At 33.5% G+C, this 14965-nt stretch overlaps 1 protein-coding gene and 1 pseudogene across 1 annotated transcript; both read left to right on the top strand.

Moving 5' to 3' along the window:
* The first annotated feature begins 305 nt into the window (after positions 1-305).
* On the top strand, positions 306-1982 carry LOC109340643 (probable polyamine transporter At3g13620). The gene has a single exon (XM_019578362.1). The coding sequence runs from the start codon at positions 345-347 to the stop codon at positions 1839-1841; it is 1497 nt and encodes a 498-aa protein (XP_019433907.1). The 5' UTR covers positions 306-344; the 3' UTR covers positions 1842-1982.
* A 10436-nt stretch (positions 1983-12418) lies between these two features.
* LOC109340644 lies at positions 12419-14931 on the top strand (annotated as a pseudogene).
* Positions 14932-14965: the final 34 nt, after the last annotated feature.

Below are 14965 nucleotides of genomic sequence, written 5' to 3'. Positions count from 1 at the left end.
TTAGAAATGAATGAAAAATAATATATGAGAATATATAACTCTTCGTATTAAAATTGTATAAATATTAGATTCATGTATTAGAATGAAAAAGTTTTTTACATTATCATTATATTATATATCATTTATTTTCAATTATTATTAACCCTTAAATTAAAATAATATAAATAAAAGATAAATAATACAATAACTATATAAATTAGTACATAATATTACACTCATGTTTCTTATTTCAAACAAGTCATTAAAGATCACATGGTTGAAATATGCACCGCATGATGCGTTCCAGATGCGAAAATGACTTATTATCTCACACGTACAGTACATAGCACCAAAAATATCAGTACATGCTAACACTTCCCCTAGTTACATGTTCCAGAACCTTAGATTTAGATTTGGAATCATCAAAAGACACCAACATGGAAGATAATTGTCTCTCCTCTTCAGCTTCCCAACAACACCTTCTTGATGATCATAACACAAAGAAAGAGGTTTCTCCTAAATCATCTAAGAAACTATCTCTCCTCCCTCTAGTTTTTCTAATCTACTTTGAGGTTGCAGGAGGTCCCTATGGTGAAGAGTATGCAGTAGGAGCTGGTGGACCCCTCTTGGCAATAATTGGTTTCATCATTTTCCCTTTCATTTGGAGTATCCCAGAAGCACTTGTCACAGCAGAACTTGCCACAACTTTCCCTGGCAATGGTGGTTTTGTGATTTGGGCTAATGAAGCTTTTGGTCCATTTTGGGGTTCTCTAATGGGTTTCTGGAAATTCTTTAGTGGGGTTATTAACATGGCATCATATCCAGTTCTTTGTATAGATTATCTCAAGTTGGTAATTCCTATTTTGTCCACTGGTTTCCCTAGATATTTGTCCATATTTATCTTCACTTGTATACTATCCCTTTTGAATTATTCAGGTTTGAGTATAGTTGGTTATGCTGCTGTTGCTCTAGGTGTTGTTTCACTTATGCCATTTATTTTACTGTCCTTGATTTCAATTCCCAAAATTGACCCATCTAGATGGCTAAGTTTAGGTGAGAAGGGTGTGAAGAAAGATTGGACTTTGTACTTCAATACCTTATTTTGGAACTTGAACTTTTGGGATAATGCTAGTACTTTAGCTGGTGAAATTGAAGACCCACAGAGAACATTTCCTAAGGCTTTATTATATGCTGGGTTGCTTACTTGTTTAGCTTATATTATCCCGTTACTTGCTGCAACTGGGGCTATACCACTTGATCAAGAAAATTGGGTTGATGGGTATTTTGCAAATGTGGCTGAGATTATTGCTGGCAAGTGGTTAAAATTCTGGATGGAAATTGGTGCTGTTTTATCAATTATTGGATTATTTGAAGCACAACTGAGTACTGCTGCATACCAAGTATTAGGCATGTCAGATTTAGGGTTTCTACCACAAATATTTGGTGAGAGATCAAAGTGGTTTAATACTCCTTGGATGGGAATTTTGATATCAACAATAGTGGCAATTATAATGTCTTGCTTTACATTTACAGATATTATATCGACAGTGAATTTCTTGTACAGTTTGGGAATGCTTTTGGAGTTTATATCTTACATTAAGCTAAGGAGGAAATTTCCATCATTAAAAAGACCATATATGGTACCATTGAGGTTGCCAGGTTTAATAATCATGTGTTTGATCCCATCTTTGCTTTTGGTTTATGTTATGAGTACTGCTTCCAAAATTGTGTATGTGACTAGTGCTTTTATGACTGCTTTTGGGATTGGGTTCTATTATTTTATGAATGTTTGCAAGTCCAACAAGTGGATTGAATTCAGTAGGGTAGGAGATAAAGTTGAGGACCACTACAGCTATAGTTAGAAGGATCTTTTTGTTTTGTTTAGAGATAAGATGTTACTCTATTATTAATATAATGTAATTTGTGTGAGAAGCAAGGTGATATTCATCTGTGATCTGTGTCAGATTTATTTTGCTATAGATTGAAGATCCTACTTCTTAATTTGTCTACATAAATTTCTTCATAAGTTGTTGTGTGAATATCTACTTTTATCACACATTATTATTTTGATATAAGGAAAAACAGAAATTAAGAGAAAATGTGTCGTAATTTTTAAGTTTTTAAAAGTCACTAAATTATTGTAGCCAACATTGTGATAATTTTTATGGTTTTATAATAAGGACTGTGAATTTTTTTACCCAATAGGAATGTTAAGGTAATATTTATAATTTTATAAGGACAACTTTTGTGTATGTTGTTAATTTCGCTACCTTCATGATCAAGCAACAATGACTTCTCTCTCTCCTTTTTTCTTTAATCTCTTTTGAGCTTCTCTTTTGTCTAAAGCATGTTTTCTTTATTTCCTTCTGTTGGGCCTTTATTGTTTGTCAGCCCAATTCTTTTATATTTCTGTTAGTTAGTTGTTAAGCCTTTTCTTTTATATATGAATAGTTAGTTTATTCAGTTACTCACTTACTAAACATATCAATATACAAAGTTCTTCTTCTCTAGCTTTCTTTCTCTTGTTGATATTTTCCTATGCAAATAGTAATGAAAGCATTTTTGATAACCTCTTCTTTCTCCTCTGTTGTGCTTCGATATTAAGATGGTATCAGAGCTTAAAATGCTCTAATTCATCTTCAAGCCCTTCTCTTCTTCCTCCCTCTTTCAACACCCCGTGTTTCTCTTCTCTTATCAGCCTTCTCACTTTCATCAATGGCTAACCAGAACAACACTCTTGATCCTTACATAAACCTTTACTTCTTTCACTCAAGTGAGAACCATGCTTTGGTCCTTATGACACCGTTACTCAATGGCAAGAATTACCATTCTTGGGCCAGAGCAATGAAGTTAACCCTTGATTCAAAGAATAAACTCAGCTTCATCGATGGAAGCTTACCTCAACCTGCACCAGAAGACTCAATGCACGTTCCACGGAGAAGATGCAACAACATGGTCTTATCTTGGATTCAACACTCAGTAGAAGAATCAATTGTGAAATCAATCTTTTGGATTGATTCAGCTGCTGAAGCTTGGAAAGAACTACAAGAAAGGTACTACCAAGGAGATATGTTTCGGATTGCAGAACTATTAGAGGATTTCTACCACTTAAATCAAGGTAACCTATCTATATATCAGAATTCTATAACCAACTAAAGAACATTTGGGAAGAAATTGAAAAACTTCACACCCATTCCAAATTGTAAATGTGTCATCCCTTGCTCTTGTGGATTGGTTCAGTGTGTTACAACCTATAGGGAACAAAGTTATGTGGTTCGATTTCTAAAAGGACTAAATGAACAATATGCTCAAGTTAGATCTCAGATCATGCTTCTTGAACCCCTACCCAATATTAGCAAAGTCTTTGCCCTCTTAACCCAACAGGAAAGACATTTTAACCTGCTTATCCTTCCTTCTCTTGAGCCTGAAAACCAAGCATTATCCATCAATTCAAGGCAAGAATCTGTAATTAGAAACTTCAATACAAATGCCAATAACTCTAGAGGTAAAGGAAATTACCAATACAGAGGAAGGGGATCAAGAACCAATGGAGGTGGCAGAAGTCAAGGAAACAAATTCTACACCTTCTGTGAGAGAACCAACCACACCACTGACGCATGCTTCTTAAAGCATGGATATCCTCCTGGATATCAAAACAATAAGCCAATCAAACTAGTCAACCATACCACTGGATTCCCTCTTGACAAAGAAGATATCAATAATTTTGCCATATCACAATCTACTACTGCACAAGGATCCAACAGAACCTTTACTGAAGAAGAAGAACAAGGAATTCTAACCCTACTCCAACAATCAAAGAGGGGAAACCATGTTATCAATTCTGCTATGCAAACAACAGCTACTCACACCACCACTCCTCCTACCAATACAAGTAATCCTTACTCCCAATGGCTACTAGACACAAGTGTTACAGATCATATCACCTATGATATGACCAATTTTTTTTCTTATAAATCTATAGCACCTATGTTTATCTCTCTGCCAAATGGTGAACATGTTTCCACTTGCACCTCTGGGACTATAAGACTCACTCATTCTCTTATTTTAACTAATGTAATCTTTGTACCTCAATTTCATGTTAATCTAGTTTCAGTAAATAAATTGATGCATAACCTACAATGCCATTTAATCTTTTTTCAACATGAATGCTTAATCTTGCAGAACCATACCAAGAAGATGATTGGTTCAGCATGACTTCATCAAGGATTATTCATGCTTAATCTTCCTCTATCAAGAACCTTTATCAATCAGTCTTTTACTTTCAATTCGAATTCTCAAAATGTGAATAATCCTATATGGCACTTAAGATTAGGCTATGTTCCTACTGCTGTAATATCACAACTTATAAAACAGTTTCCTTTTATCCATAATGCACATCATTTTACTCCCTGTGATGTATGTCATATGTCTAAACAAAAAAAATTACCTTTTAATCATAGCACAACACATAGCTTACACCCTTTTGATGTATTGTATGTTGATATTTGGGGACCTTATTCTGTCCCATCTTTGTTTGGCCACAAATATTTCCTCACTCTTGTTGATGACCACAATAGATTTACTAGGGTTTTACTTCTCAAATAAAAAGCAGAGGCTAGGCCTCACTTAATCAACTTCATAGCATACATTGACACACAATTTTGTAGCAAATTGAAATGTTTGAGAAGTGACAATGTGGTTGAATTATTGATGCATGACTACCTCTCCTCTAAGGGAATCATCCATCAAAGAACTTGTGTTGAGACCCCTCAACAAAATGGAATTGTTGAAAGAAAGCATCAACACATTCTTAATATTGCTAGAGCCTTGTTTTTTCAATCTCATCTCCCACCCAAACTCTGGAATTTTGCCATCCAACATGTTGTTTACCTCTTTAATAGACTACCTACCCCTCTTTTAAAATACAAAAGTCCATACCAATGCATACACAACACCCTTCCTTCCTTGGACAACCTCAAAGTTTTTGGTTGTTTGACCTTTGCAACAACAATTCAATCCCACCGAACCAAATTTCAACCTAGAGCCATCAAAGCCGCCTTCATTGGATATCAACAAGGCACTAAAGGATCCATCCTTTATAATCTCCAAACTCATTCCATCTTCATCTCAAGAAACACTATTTTTTATGAAGACCAATTTCCCTTCCAAGACTTTCATGAGAACCAAGAACCTTCTGTCTGCAAACCAAACATCACTTTCATCCCTGAGTCCACAAATGACCTTCCTCCCACCCTTCCTCCCAACATAAACTCTGACCCACCCATCCATCCCCTATCCTCAAACACTCCCATCAGACAATAAACTAGAATCAGGAAACCACCCTTACATTTACAAGATTATCATTGCAATCTTACTCACTTTCAATTCAATTCAACTTCCTCGTCTTCAGGTATTCTCTACCCTCTATCTTGTTGTCTCAATTATGCTAATTGCTCTACCTCTTACAGGAACTTTTGCCTTACTGTTACCACTCTCACTGAATCATCATCTTACAAGCAAGCTTCTCAAATTCCATGTTGGAATTATGCAATGTAGAAGGAACTCCAGGCTCTCAGTCTTAATCACACATGGTCTTTGGTTCCCCTACCACCTAAAAAATCTTCCATTGGCTGCAAGTGGGTCTACAAGACTAAATATCATACAGGTGGCACTCTAGAAAGACACAACGCCAGATTAGTTGCTAAAGGATTCAATCAAATGGAAGGAGTATATTATTTCGACACATTCTCCCCTATTGTGAAGATTACAACCATTAGAATCATCCTTGCATTGGCAGCATCAAACTCATGGTTCCAGGAACAATTGGACATCAACAATGCCTTCTTGCATGGTGACCTTCATAAAGAAGTCTACATGCAAGCCAGCAGAGAATGGCACACAACCCTCTCTACAAATCTTTTATCTCTTGGCTTCCATCACTCATCTGCTGATCAAGCTCTCTTCACCAAACATTCTACCTCATCATTCACAACTATCCTGGTGTATGCGGATGACCTTGTCCTCACAGGCAACAACATCTTCGAGATAAATCATGTTAAACACATCCTTGACATCACCTACAAGATTAAGGACCTTGGTCACCTAAGATACTTTTTGGGTCTTGAAGTTGCTCGATCTTCTACAGGAATCCATCTCAACCAAAGAAAATACACCTTAAGCTTGAAGACTCAAGAACTTTAGCCTCTAAACCTGCCAAAACCCCCTTCGACCCCTCCATCAAACTTTAACTAGCTTAAGGTTCTCCTCTTCCTATATAAGGTTAGTTGGTAGACACATTTACCTAACCCTTTCCATACTAGATATTTCCTATGTTGTCCAACAACTCAGCCTCTTCATGACTTAGCCTCACACCACTCACTATCAAGCTGCCTTAAAAGTCCTACATTACCTCAAAGCCTCTCATGATCAAGGCATATTCTTCTCTTCATCATCTACTTCTAAGATCTCTGCCTTTGCCGACTCTGATTGAGCCTGCTGTCTAGACACTCGCAACTCCATCACTGGATTTTGTGTGTTTCTTGGCAACTCTATAATTTCATGGAAGACAAAGAAACAAAGCACAGTTAGTCGTTCCTCATCAGAAGTCGAGTACAGAGCCTTGGGTAGTCTTGTATGTGAAATTCAGTGGCTTTGTTATCTTTTCCAGGATCTCCATATCCCTTTAAATATCCATATCCCAGTTTACTACGACAATAGATCCGCCATATACCTAGCACAAAACCCCGTCTTCCACGAACGCACCAAACACATTAAAATTGATTGCCACGTTGTGTTTGAGAAAATTTAAAAGGTATCGTTCAACTTCTTCCAATCTCTTCCAAAGATCATCTTGCTGATGCCTTCATTAAGCCTCTACCATCAAAGCCATTCCAGCAATTCATTTCCAAGTTGGGTCTTTGCTCTTTGCACCGTCCAACTTGAGGGGGCTGTTAATTTCGGTACCTTCATGATCAAGCAACAATGGCTTCCCTCTCCCATTTTCTCTTAATCTCTTTTGGGCTTCTCTTTTGTCTAAAGTATGTTTTCTATATTTCTGTTTGTTAGTTGTTAGGCCTTTCCCTTTATATATGAAGGGTTAGTTTATTCAATTACTCATTTACTAAACATTTCAATATACAAAGTTCTTCTTCTATAGCTTTCTTTCTCTTCTTGATATTTTCCTCTGAAAATAGTAATGAAAGCATTTTTGATAACCTCTTCTTTCTCCTTTGTTGTGCTTCGATATTAAGATGTGCAACTAGCAATATTTTGGTAATTTTATATTAAAATAAGAGTATCTTAGTAATATTACGGAAAACTGACATTTTGTAATTACTTTGGGCAAGAGCTTCTATCATAAGGGTCTAGTAACATTTTTGTATATCAAGTGGAACCCTAGTAGCATACAACATTTCAAACATCAAGAAAAACTACTTTTGTTCTAAATCAAAACGGCCTCTTATTCTTCAACCCATTTAATTTCAATCCTTGCTAATTGTTACTATATCCCTTCCAAATACACTAGGGATGAGCATGACTCGTCCATACTCACTCATCTAGTTTAGCCCAATTTTAATTATGCCTAAATATGATTGAGTTTCATCGAGTCTATGATTGAATCCGGGTTCAAAAAGTAGATTTTGTCAATATTTAGCGTCAGGTAAGGGATAAACATGACCCGACCTCGGTCTGTTCATGATCACTCATTCATCATGTTTATATGCATGTCTATTCAATTGTGTACGAAGTAATGACATCTCTTTGGTTGAAAATATCATTAATTTTCTATTTTTTTGTCATATATATGATTAACAATATATATATATATTATTTTATATGTCAAATTACATATTCATATTAATAAATAATATTGAGAATATTTTATCTAAAATGAGTATGCATTATATTTAATAATGTTTAGGGTTAGGTTTAGATTTAAAAGCTGACTCAAACGATATTTGGAGTCAGATTAGCTTCGAGTCTAAGGTCGGGTGCATGACACCATGACATAATTCATCAAAAATTTATAAACAACCCATCAATTTTTGTGCAATTTCTTTGTCACTTTTTTCACGAATTTTGTATAACCAACATCATGATTTTCGCATCGTTCTTACAAGAGAATAAAATATCTTCTCATACTATGAGATAATTTATCTCATTAAATCCATTGATTGTTTGACGTGTGTCTTAGTTTGACGTGTGTCTTATTTTACTTCTCTCTAGAAGTTTTTATTTTAAAATATATTATAAAATAAAAAATAAGACACGTATCAAACAATCAATGAATTTAAGGAGATATTTTAGTCTCTTGTTATAATCATTCTCTTTTTCCTTTATACTCTGGTAATTGGTTCATAAAGGAAAATGGAAGGAGAAAAAGAAAGGAAACAAGTTGAAGGAATGAAAAGTAGTAGAAACTGTGGTGAAAAATAGTTGTTTGATTTAAAGGAAAAAAGAAGGAAAGAAAGTTATAAATTTTATCTTCTCTTGTTTGGTTGTGCAAAAAGTGAAAAGAAAAGAAAAAATATACTTTTGAAATTACATAAATACCTCAACTAAGAAATGTTACATTTATATTATTGTTGTTGTTACTATCCATAATCTCTTTCATCAAACTAACTCCAAGAAGTATAAATATGAAACAAACACTTTTATGTACCAAACGTTAGGTAGGAAAAACTTAAATATATTAATTTATGAATCATGTGAATAATAAAAATAATAATTAAAGAAAAAAACACCTCTAAAATGGACTAATACAAATATTCACCCAACAAATCATAAGTTCTCCAAAAATAATAATTGAAATTTAAAAAAAAATACATTTTGTTATAGTGCAAAACATTCATATTCTATCACAAAAAATGAATGAATCAAAAATAATAAAAAGAATAAAAAATTAAGTGGAGTTGCATGAGTTAAAACAAGCGGAAAAAGAAGTACATTATTTAATTGAAATTTGAAAATGAAAAAATATTGAATTAGAATGTTAAAGTTCTATTTATTTTTATTATTATAATGACAAACTCATTTGAAGAAAAAGTAAATTTGATGAGAAAATATGAGAAACTGAGTTTGATGAGAGAATATGAGAAACTGAGTTTGAGGAGAGAATATGAATAAAGTTAGAGTTTAGACTTTAGAGATAGAATAAGGGTATTATGGTCATTTTATCTAAATGACCATTTTCCATGTGTTTTCATCTCCCATTTGAGAATAAAATATTTTTGTATGGGCCCATATATTTTTCTTTCCCTCCTCTTTTTTCATGTCAACCAAACATTAGAAAATTTATTTTTCCTTCCACTCATTTTCCTTCCTCCCATTTTCACTAGAACCAAACACATCCTTAATGCACTGTCATTTTATATTCATTCCCTTCACTTTATTGTTTTCCTTCAACCCAAAATGCTATTAAGTGTCATTAGTTGTTATTCCTAAAAAAAATTGCATTTTTATGGAGAGAATTTATTTACTGCATGTGCAAGTTAAAAAAACTCACTCAATATCTTAACTAACCAGTCTAAAAAATATAATAATTTGAATTAGTAAGTAGATCTAAACCATTTTATTTTCTAGAATAAATTACTCTATTAAGGATAAGTCAAAATATAAAAAAATAAATAATATTATATATATATATATATATATATTAATCTATTAATACTTTCTATAAGTATTCTAGTAATATAATATCTAATAAATATTTATGATAACTAAGATGTAAAATATGTTTTTTATAGACCCCTTCTTTTTTTCTTATACCTTTTATATTATTTTATTTTATTTTATTTTATTCATTTCTTTTCTTAATTCTTTATTATTCTTATTTATTGAAATTAATATTGCAATAATATTTTAATAATAATTAAAATAATAAAAATGATAATTTAAATATGTAATCTTTAAAAGATTAGGATGACAACAATACATCTTCCTTTTCCTTCAAGTTAAAAAGCGGTAAAAGTTATTAGCACCGCTCCTTCTATCTTTATAAAAAATGTAAAATTAGATCATTGCCAAATTTCTTATTTTCTCAAAATTTCTCATACTATCATTAGTAATTAATATAATAATAATTTAACAATGAATTATTAATTAAAAAATCTTTTTAATAATGAGTAATTAATAAGGAATTGATAATTAATAATTTTATTTACTAAGTGGATAGTTAATAAGAAAATATTTTTATTCATTGAATGATTAAAATGAATATTTTACTAAACAACTAGTTAATAACCAATCTTTTCAATAATGAATAGATGACTGAAAGTACAATATGACTAATAAACATAAATCTTTTTAAAATAAGGTAACTTGAACCTTGTTTCTTCCATTTCTAGACGAGGAATGCGATTAACTATCAATGTTTTTTTCTTTTATTCTTTTCTTCTAATAAATGTAAAATAAATATGAAATATTTTTAAAAATTAAATGTTAGAAAAATGACAATGCTCTGGTTGTGTCTTTCTTTTCTAAGAAATACATTTTTTGGTAAGTGTTGTTTCTTTTCTCCTAATATTTCTCCATTAAAACAAATCCAATAAACCAAATAAGTTTCAACCAAAAGAGTTTGATTTTTTCATTACATATTATTAGATACATGGAAGAAATATAAACCATTATTAAACACAAAAATAATAAATCATTTTTGTCCTTTTTGGAAAAAAGTATTCAAATAAGTAATGAAACAAGTTCATAGTATATATGGTCCATATATTTAGTCAAGGTGACCAAGTACTAATACCTATAACTTTCCCAATCCATAAATCAAGATTCGAGTTTTAACAATCTTGGTTGCAGACCAAAACTATCTAAGATTGGTCAAATGAGAGTTTTATGTATTTTGTTCGCAAAAAACATAGTGATGACTTTATTTTTGGAAGAGGATGTAAGTATCAATCTCTCTTTATAATAAAGTATTAATATATCCATGGAACCAAATATGTATGTGTCTGAACCTATAGCATCAAATATAACCGAGGATGACCAAGCCATGATGCATATCGTGACCAAGGGAAATGGAGCACTGACTAACCCAAGAAATGGATCGTGACTGAGGGAATTGGAGTGCTGACTGTGCCAAGGAATGGATCGTGACCGAGGGAGATGGACCACTAACATAGTCAAGTTGTATGTCGTGACCGAGGAGAATTGGATCAGTGATCGAACTAGACTGGCACAAGCGCACCCATCTTCCTAGTTGGCGCATTAGGCCACACACCTGGCCAAGTTGTGGCGCATAGATTTCTTACCAAGGCGCACCAGACACACCAGGCCTTACCAAGGCACACTAGGGGCTTGGTTGGTGCATCAGGCTGACTTCCAAGGACATTTTGGAGAATTATGGAAAATCAATAAAGCATTTTTGTCACATGGGTTAATTAGGATATTTTGGGTTAGTTGTTAATTGGCTATGATTGTTATAGTTTATTTTTGCATGGGTTAGTTGGTTTGTAAGTTACCTCATGTATATATTTCCTTTCTTCTTTGTAATCACATACACCTTTACATTTCAATAAACAATCTTCACATTTCTTGTTCAAACAATGAATTCCAGTACTTTATGGATCTCGTTGAGAAATCGGGTCACAAGAGCTGGCTACTCCACCAGGGATACTCGTAAGAGGATGAGGCCTAGAGTCGTTGGTTGCATGACTAAACATCGTTAACAAATATATTGTCTTCCTACATTTATTCTCAGCTCTTTATTTGATTGCTAGTTGCTACTCAGCAATACCTTCCATTTTACCAACTATTACATTGGTGATGTTTACATGTGTAGTATATTAATAAGGTCTGGATATAAAGATTTCCTTATTCTGAAGGGAAGGATAAATTATTTATTTGATCAGACATAGGATCAGATTTATCTCCAGGGAAAAGTGTGGATGAAGTTTCAGGAAGTCTAGCTCTGGTTTGTGTTGACATCTTCCATTGTTTAACTTTAGATTGAGTATATTTACTGAGTATCCCCATTCTTTATCCCCCGTATTTAATTTCTAATTCATTTTCTTATTCTCTTCATCAAATGTGATCTCTGTTAGTGGTTAAGAAACTGTACAAGGGATAATGCTCTTCCTACATAGTTTTAAATTTCAATGAAGTGTATGATTGAAAGCTCTTGACAAATGTGCATGGTAAGAAAATTCTGATGAGACACAAACTAGTTAGTGGCTTAGTGGGCATACTCAAGTACATTATGGTGTATGATTAATAACCTTACGCAACAATTATTATGCTCTTCATGGATTGTGTTCATTTAATTTCTTTGCTTTGAGGCTTCCTTATAACCTTTTACACAGTGCAATGAATTTCACCATAGTATCATTTAAGTCATGAATATAAAGGTATAATAGTTGGGTTGTTGCTTAATAACTAAGAGGTCATAGATTAAAATCATGAAAATAGTATCTCCGCTTGTAAATATAAGGCTATGTATATTTTATCCTCTTCATACCCTAATAGGTGGGATCCTCTGGACTACCCTTTATTATCATTTAAGTCATACTTGGAGGCTCCTGGCATATTTTTCTTGTTTTGTGGTTCTGCTGTTACTAATGATAAAAGAGTTGAGGTTTTGTTCATTCAATCATGTAATTCATTCACTCAATTAAATAGTCATTCAATGAATGATTTTCTTAATCTTTCTTGTTTCATGAAGAAATTAGTCCATGTCTCCTACTATTTTAACAACTAATGTTTCATGAGTATACATGCTTTGGTATATTGCAGTTATTTAGAAGATAGTAAGCAAGTTTTAGTTCTCCCTTCACAACTGATGAGTTGGGCAAGCTTGATATAGCATTGGAGGAAGTTCCATTTCAGGCACTGATCCAAGTGCCAACCTTCTCTGAAGTGTGTGATGATCTTATAGAAGATCAGAATATTGAAGATTGAAGTAGAAGATTTCCTTAATGTCATTATCATTAGCCTATTGGAGTACATTTTGGTATAATACTGGACCACTGCCATTATGTGTGTCATGCCCCTCTCATCTTGGTTCAAAGTTCTGTTTCAAAAGGCAATATCAAATGGCCAGATAAGGGAAATTTGTGGTTTGACATAAGTATAAAAGACTGAGAGTAATTTAAAATTTAATTGGGATCAAGTGGTAGAGTTTGGCTTATTCAAGCCAGAAGTAATGTTGGACAATGTGAAGCTCCCTTTTATGGTTTTCTTGTTCTTGTTTGTGGCAGGTTGAGTAAGATTAGTTTTGTTAACAGTGATTCAGTCTTCATTCTTGTTGTGTTATCATAGCTTGCAACAATTATAAATGACATGAAATAATACTTACTAGTCGAGTCACGACCAGATCGCTCTCTTTAAGAAGTTTCGTGGCCCTACCTAAAATGTGCAAAAGCATACTATTAATCATGCCACTACACTGTAAGAACCGATCTCAAATACATCCACCACAATATGTCTACCAATGCCAATTCTCGAAATACATATAATATGGCTATCAATGTCAATTCTCGAAATACCCACAATATGGTTATCTGTGTCAATTCTTTTAATATGGCTATTAATGTCAATTCTCGAAATACCCACAATATGGTTATCTGTGTCAATTCTTTTCCCTCAATACTGACTACCAGTGTCAGTTCTTAAATGCACATAATATGACTACATGTGCCAATTCTTTTCCCTCAATACTGACTATTATTGTCAGTTCTCGAAATTCCCGCAATTTGGCTGTATGTGTCAATTCTTAGTACCACGAAAAGAAAGGGGATGAGTTAGCCGGAAATGCATCGGCGGAAAATTGAGGGAGAAAGAAAAAGTTGAACGAAAACGCATTAAACTTGTGACGAGTTATAATGAGGGGAGAAGACCTTTATTTATAACATGAGTTTTTTCTCAAGTTCCTCCACTCTCCTATGTGAGACTTGGGAGTTGTTTTTCAAAACTCTTCTATGTGAGTATTTTAGATTTTACACCCAAAAGCTCTCACTAATAGCTTCCAACAAACCTAGTTCCAACACTTCTTCATCTAGATTCAAGTTTCCAGCAGTGATGAAGTTTAATAGTGACCTTGGCAAACTAGATTTATTGAACTCAACCAACTGATATTTTTCTGTGGCTGAATGGATCAAAACATATGGTGAAATGTGTGTTGGTGTAGTTGTGCAGTGTTGGTCACAAATAATTAAATAAAGTGTATAAGAATATTGAGCGATTATTAAGATATTATTAGAGAATAAAGATTAAGCTCTAGCACACCCACAGTCTCAAGTTCCCATGATTTATGTCTATTTGGTGCTGTTATCTGATGTATATTGTAACAAAAAACTTGAGTCCAATATATAATATTATTCAATCTACTCCATTCCAAGAAAGTCAGTGCCCTCATTAATCTCATACCATAGCTTTTGTCTTTCAATAGCGCATAATAGAATGTTGCATCATTGAGACTGAAAATGGACTTGTTCCTTTACAACTAGCAACTGAGCATCAAGCAAAGAGATTGTTGAACTTCACCATAATGATTTATTTTCTGAAAAACGGGCATCACATTTGAAGCTCAAGGCCTCAAGCATAGTGACATGTTAGTCTTAGATGATCCACAACAAGGGCAGAAAAGTTTCCAAATTCATGAATCTCTACCAGGAGGGAACTATTATATCTATAATTTGTTGTCTATCTTGATCATCCATCAGAGTTGTTGACTTGTATGTTGGCGCGAATGCGTCTAAACTTGAGCCTTATTTGAAGGATATGAACCTTTGGTATTAGTACAACGCCAAACAAAAGTTCTAAACGTTCTAAGGAACCATGATCAAATATTTACTAGGAATTGTTGACTTATGTAGGATCTTACATTCTTGTCCATGCAAGAAGGAGAACACTAGGGGAAGGTGTGATCATCCTTGGTGTGAGACTTCAATATTGGTGAGAACTCCAATAGGAGAGTCACTTTCATATGTAGTACTTGATGAGTGGTGATGATTATCTCAGCCGAGAGAGAAATACATCAAAA

The sequence above is a fragment of the Lupinus angustifolius genome, unplaced genomic scaffold (genome assembly GCF_001865875.1).
Source record: "Lupinus angustifolius cultivar Tanjil unplaced genomic scaffold, LupAngTanjil_v1.0 Scaffold_215_48, whole genome shotgun sequence".
NCBI lineage: Eukaryota > Viridiplantae > Streptophyta > Magnoliopsida > Fabales > Fabaceae > Lupinus > Lupinus angustifolius.
The sequence above is the reverse complement of the archived record's forward strand: the minus strand, read 5'-3'. Positions and strand labels throughout refer to the sequence as shown.

What these genes read in the sequence shown, in the direction of transcription:
- LOC109340643 (XM_019578362.1), top strand. Translation starts at nt 345, where the DNA reads ATGCTAACACTTCCCCTAGTTACATGTTCCAGAACCTTAGATTTAGAT.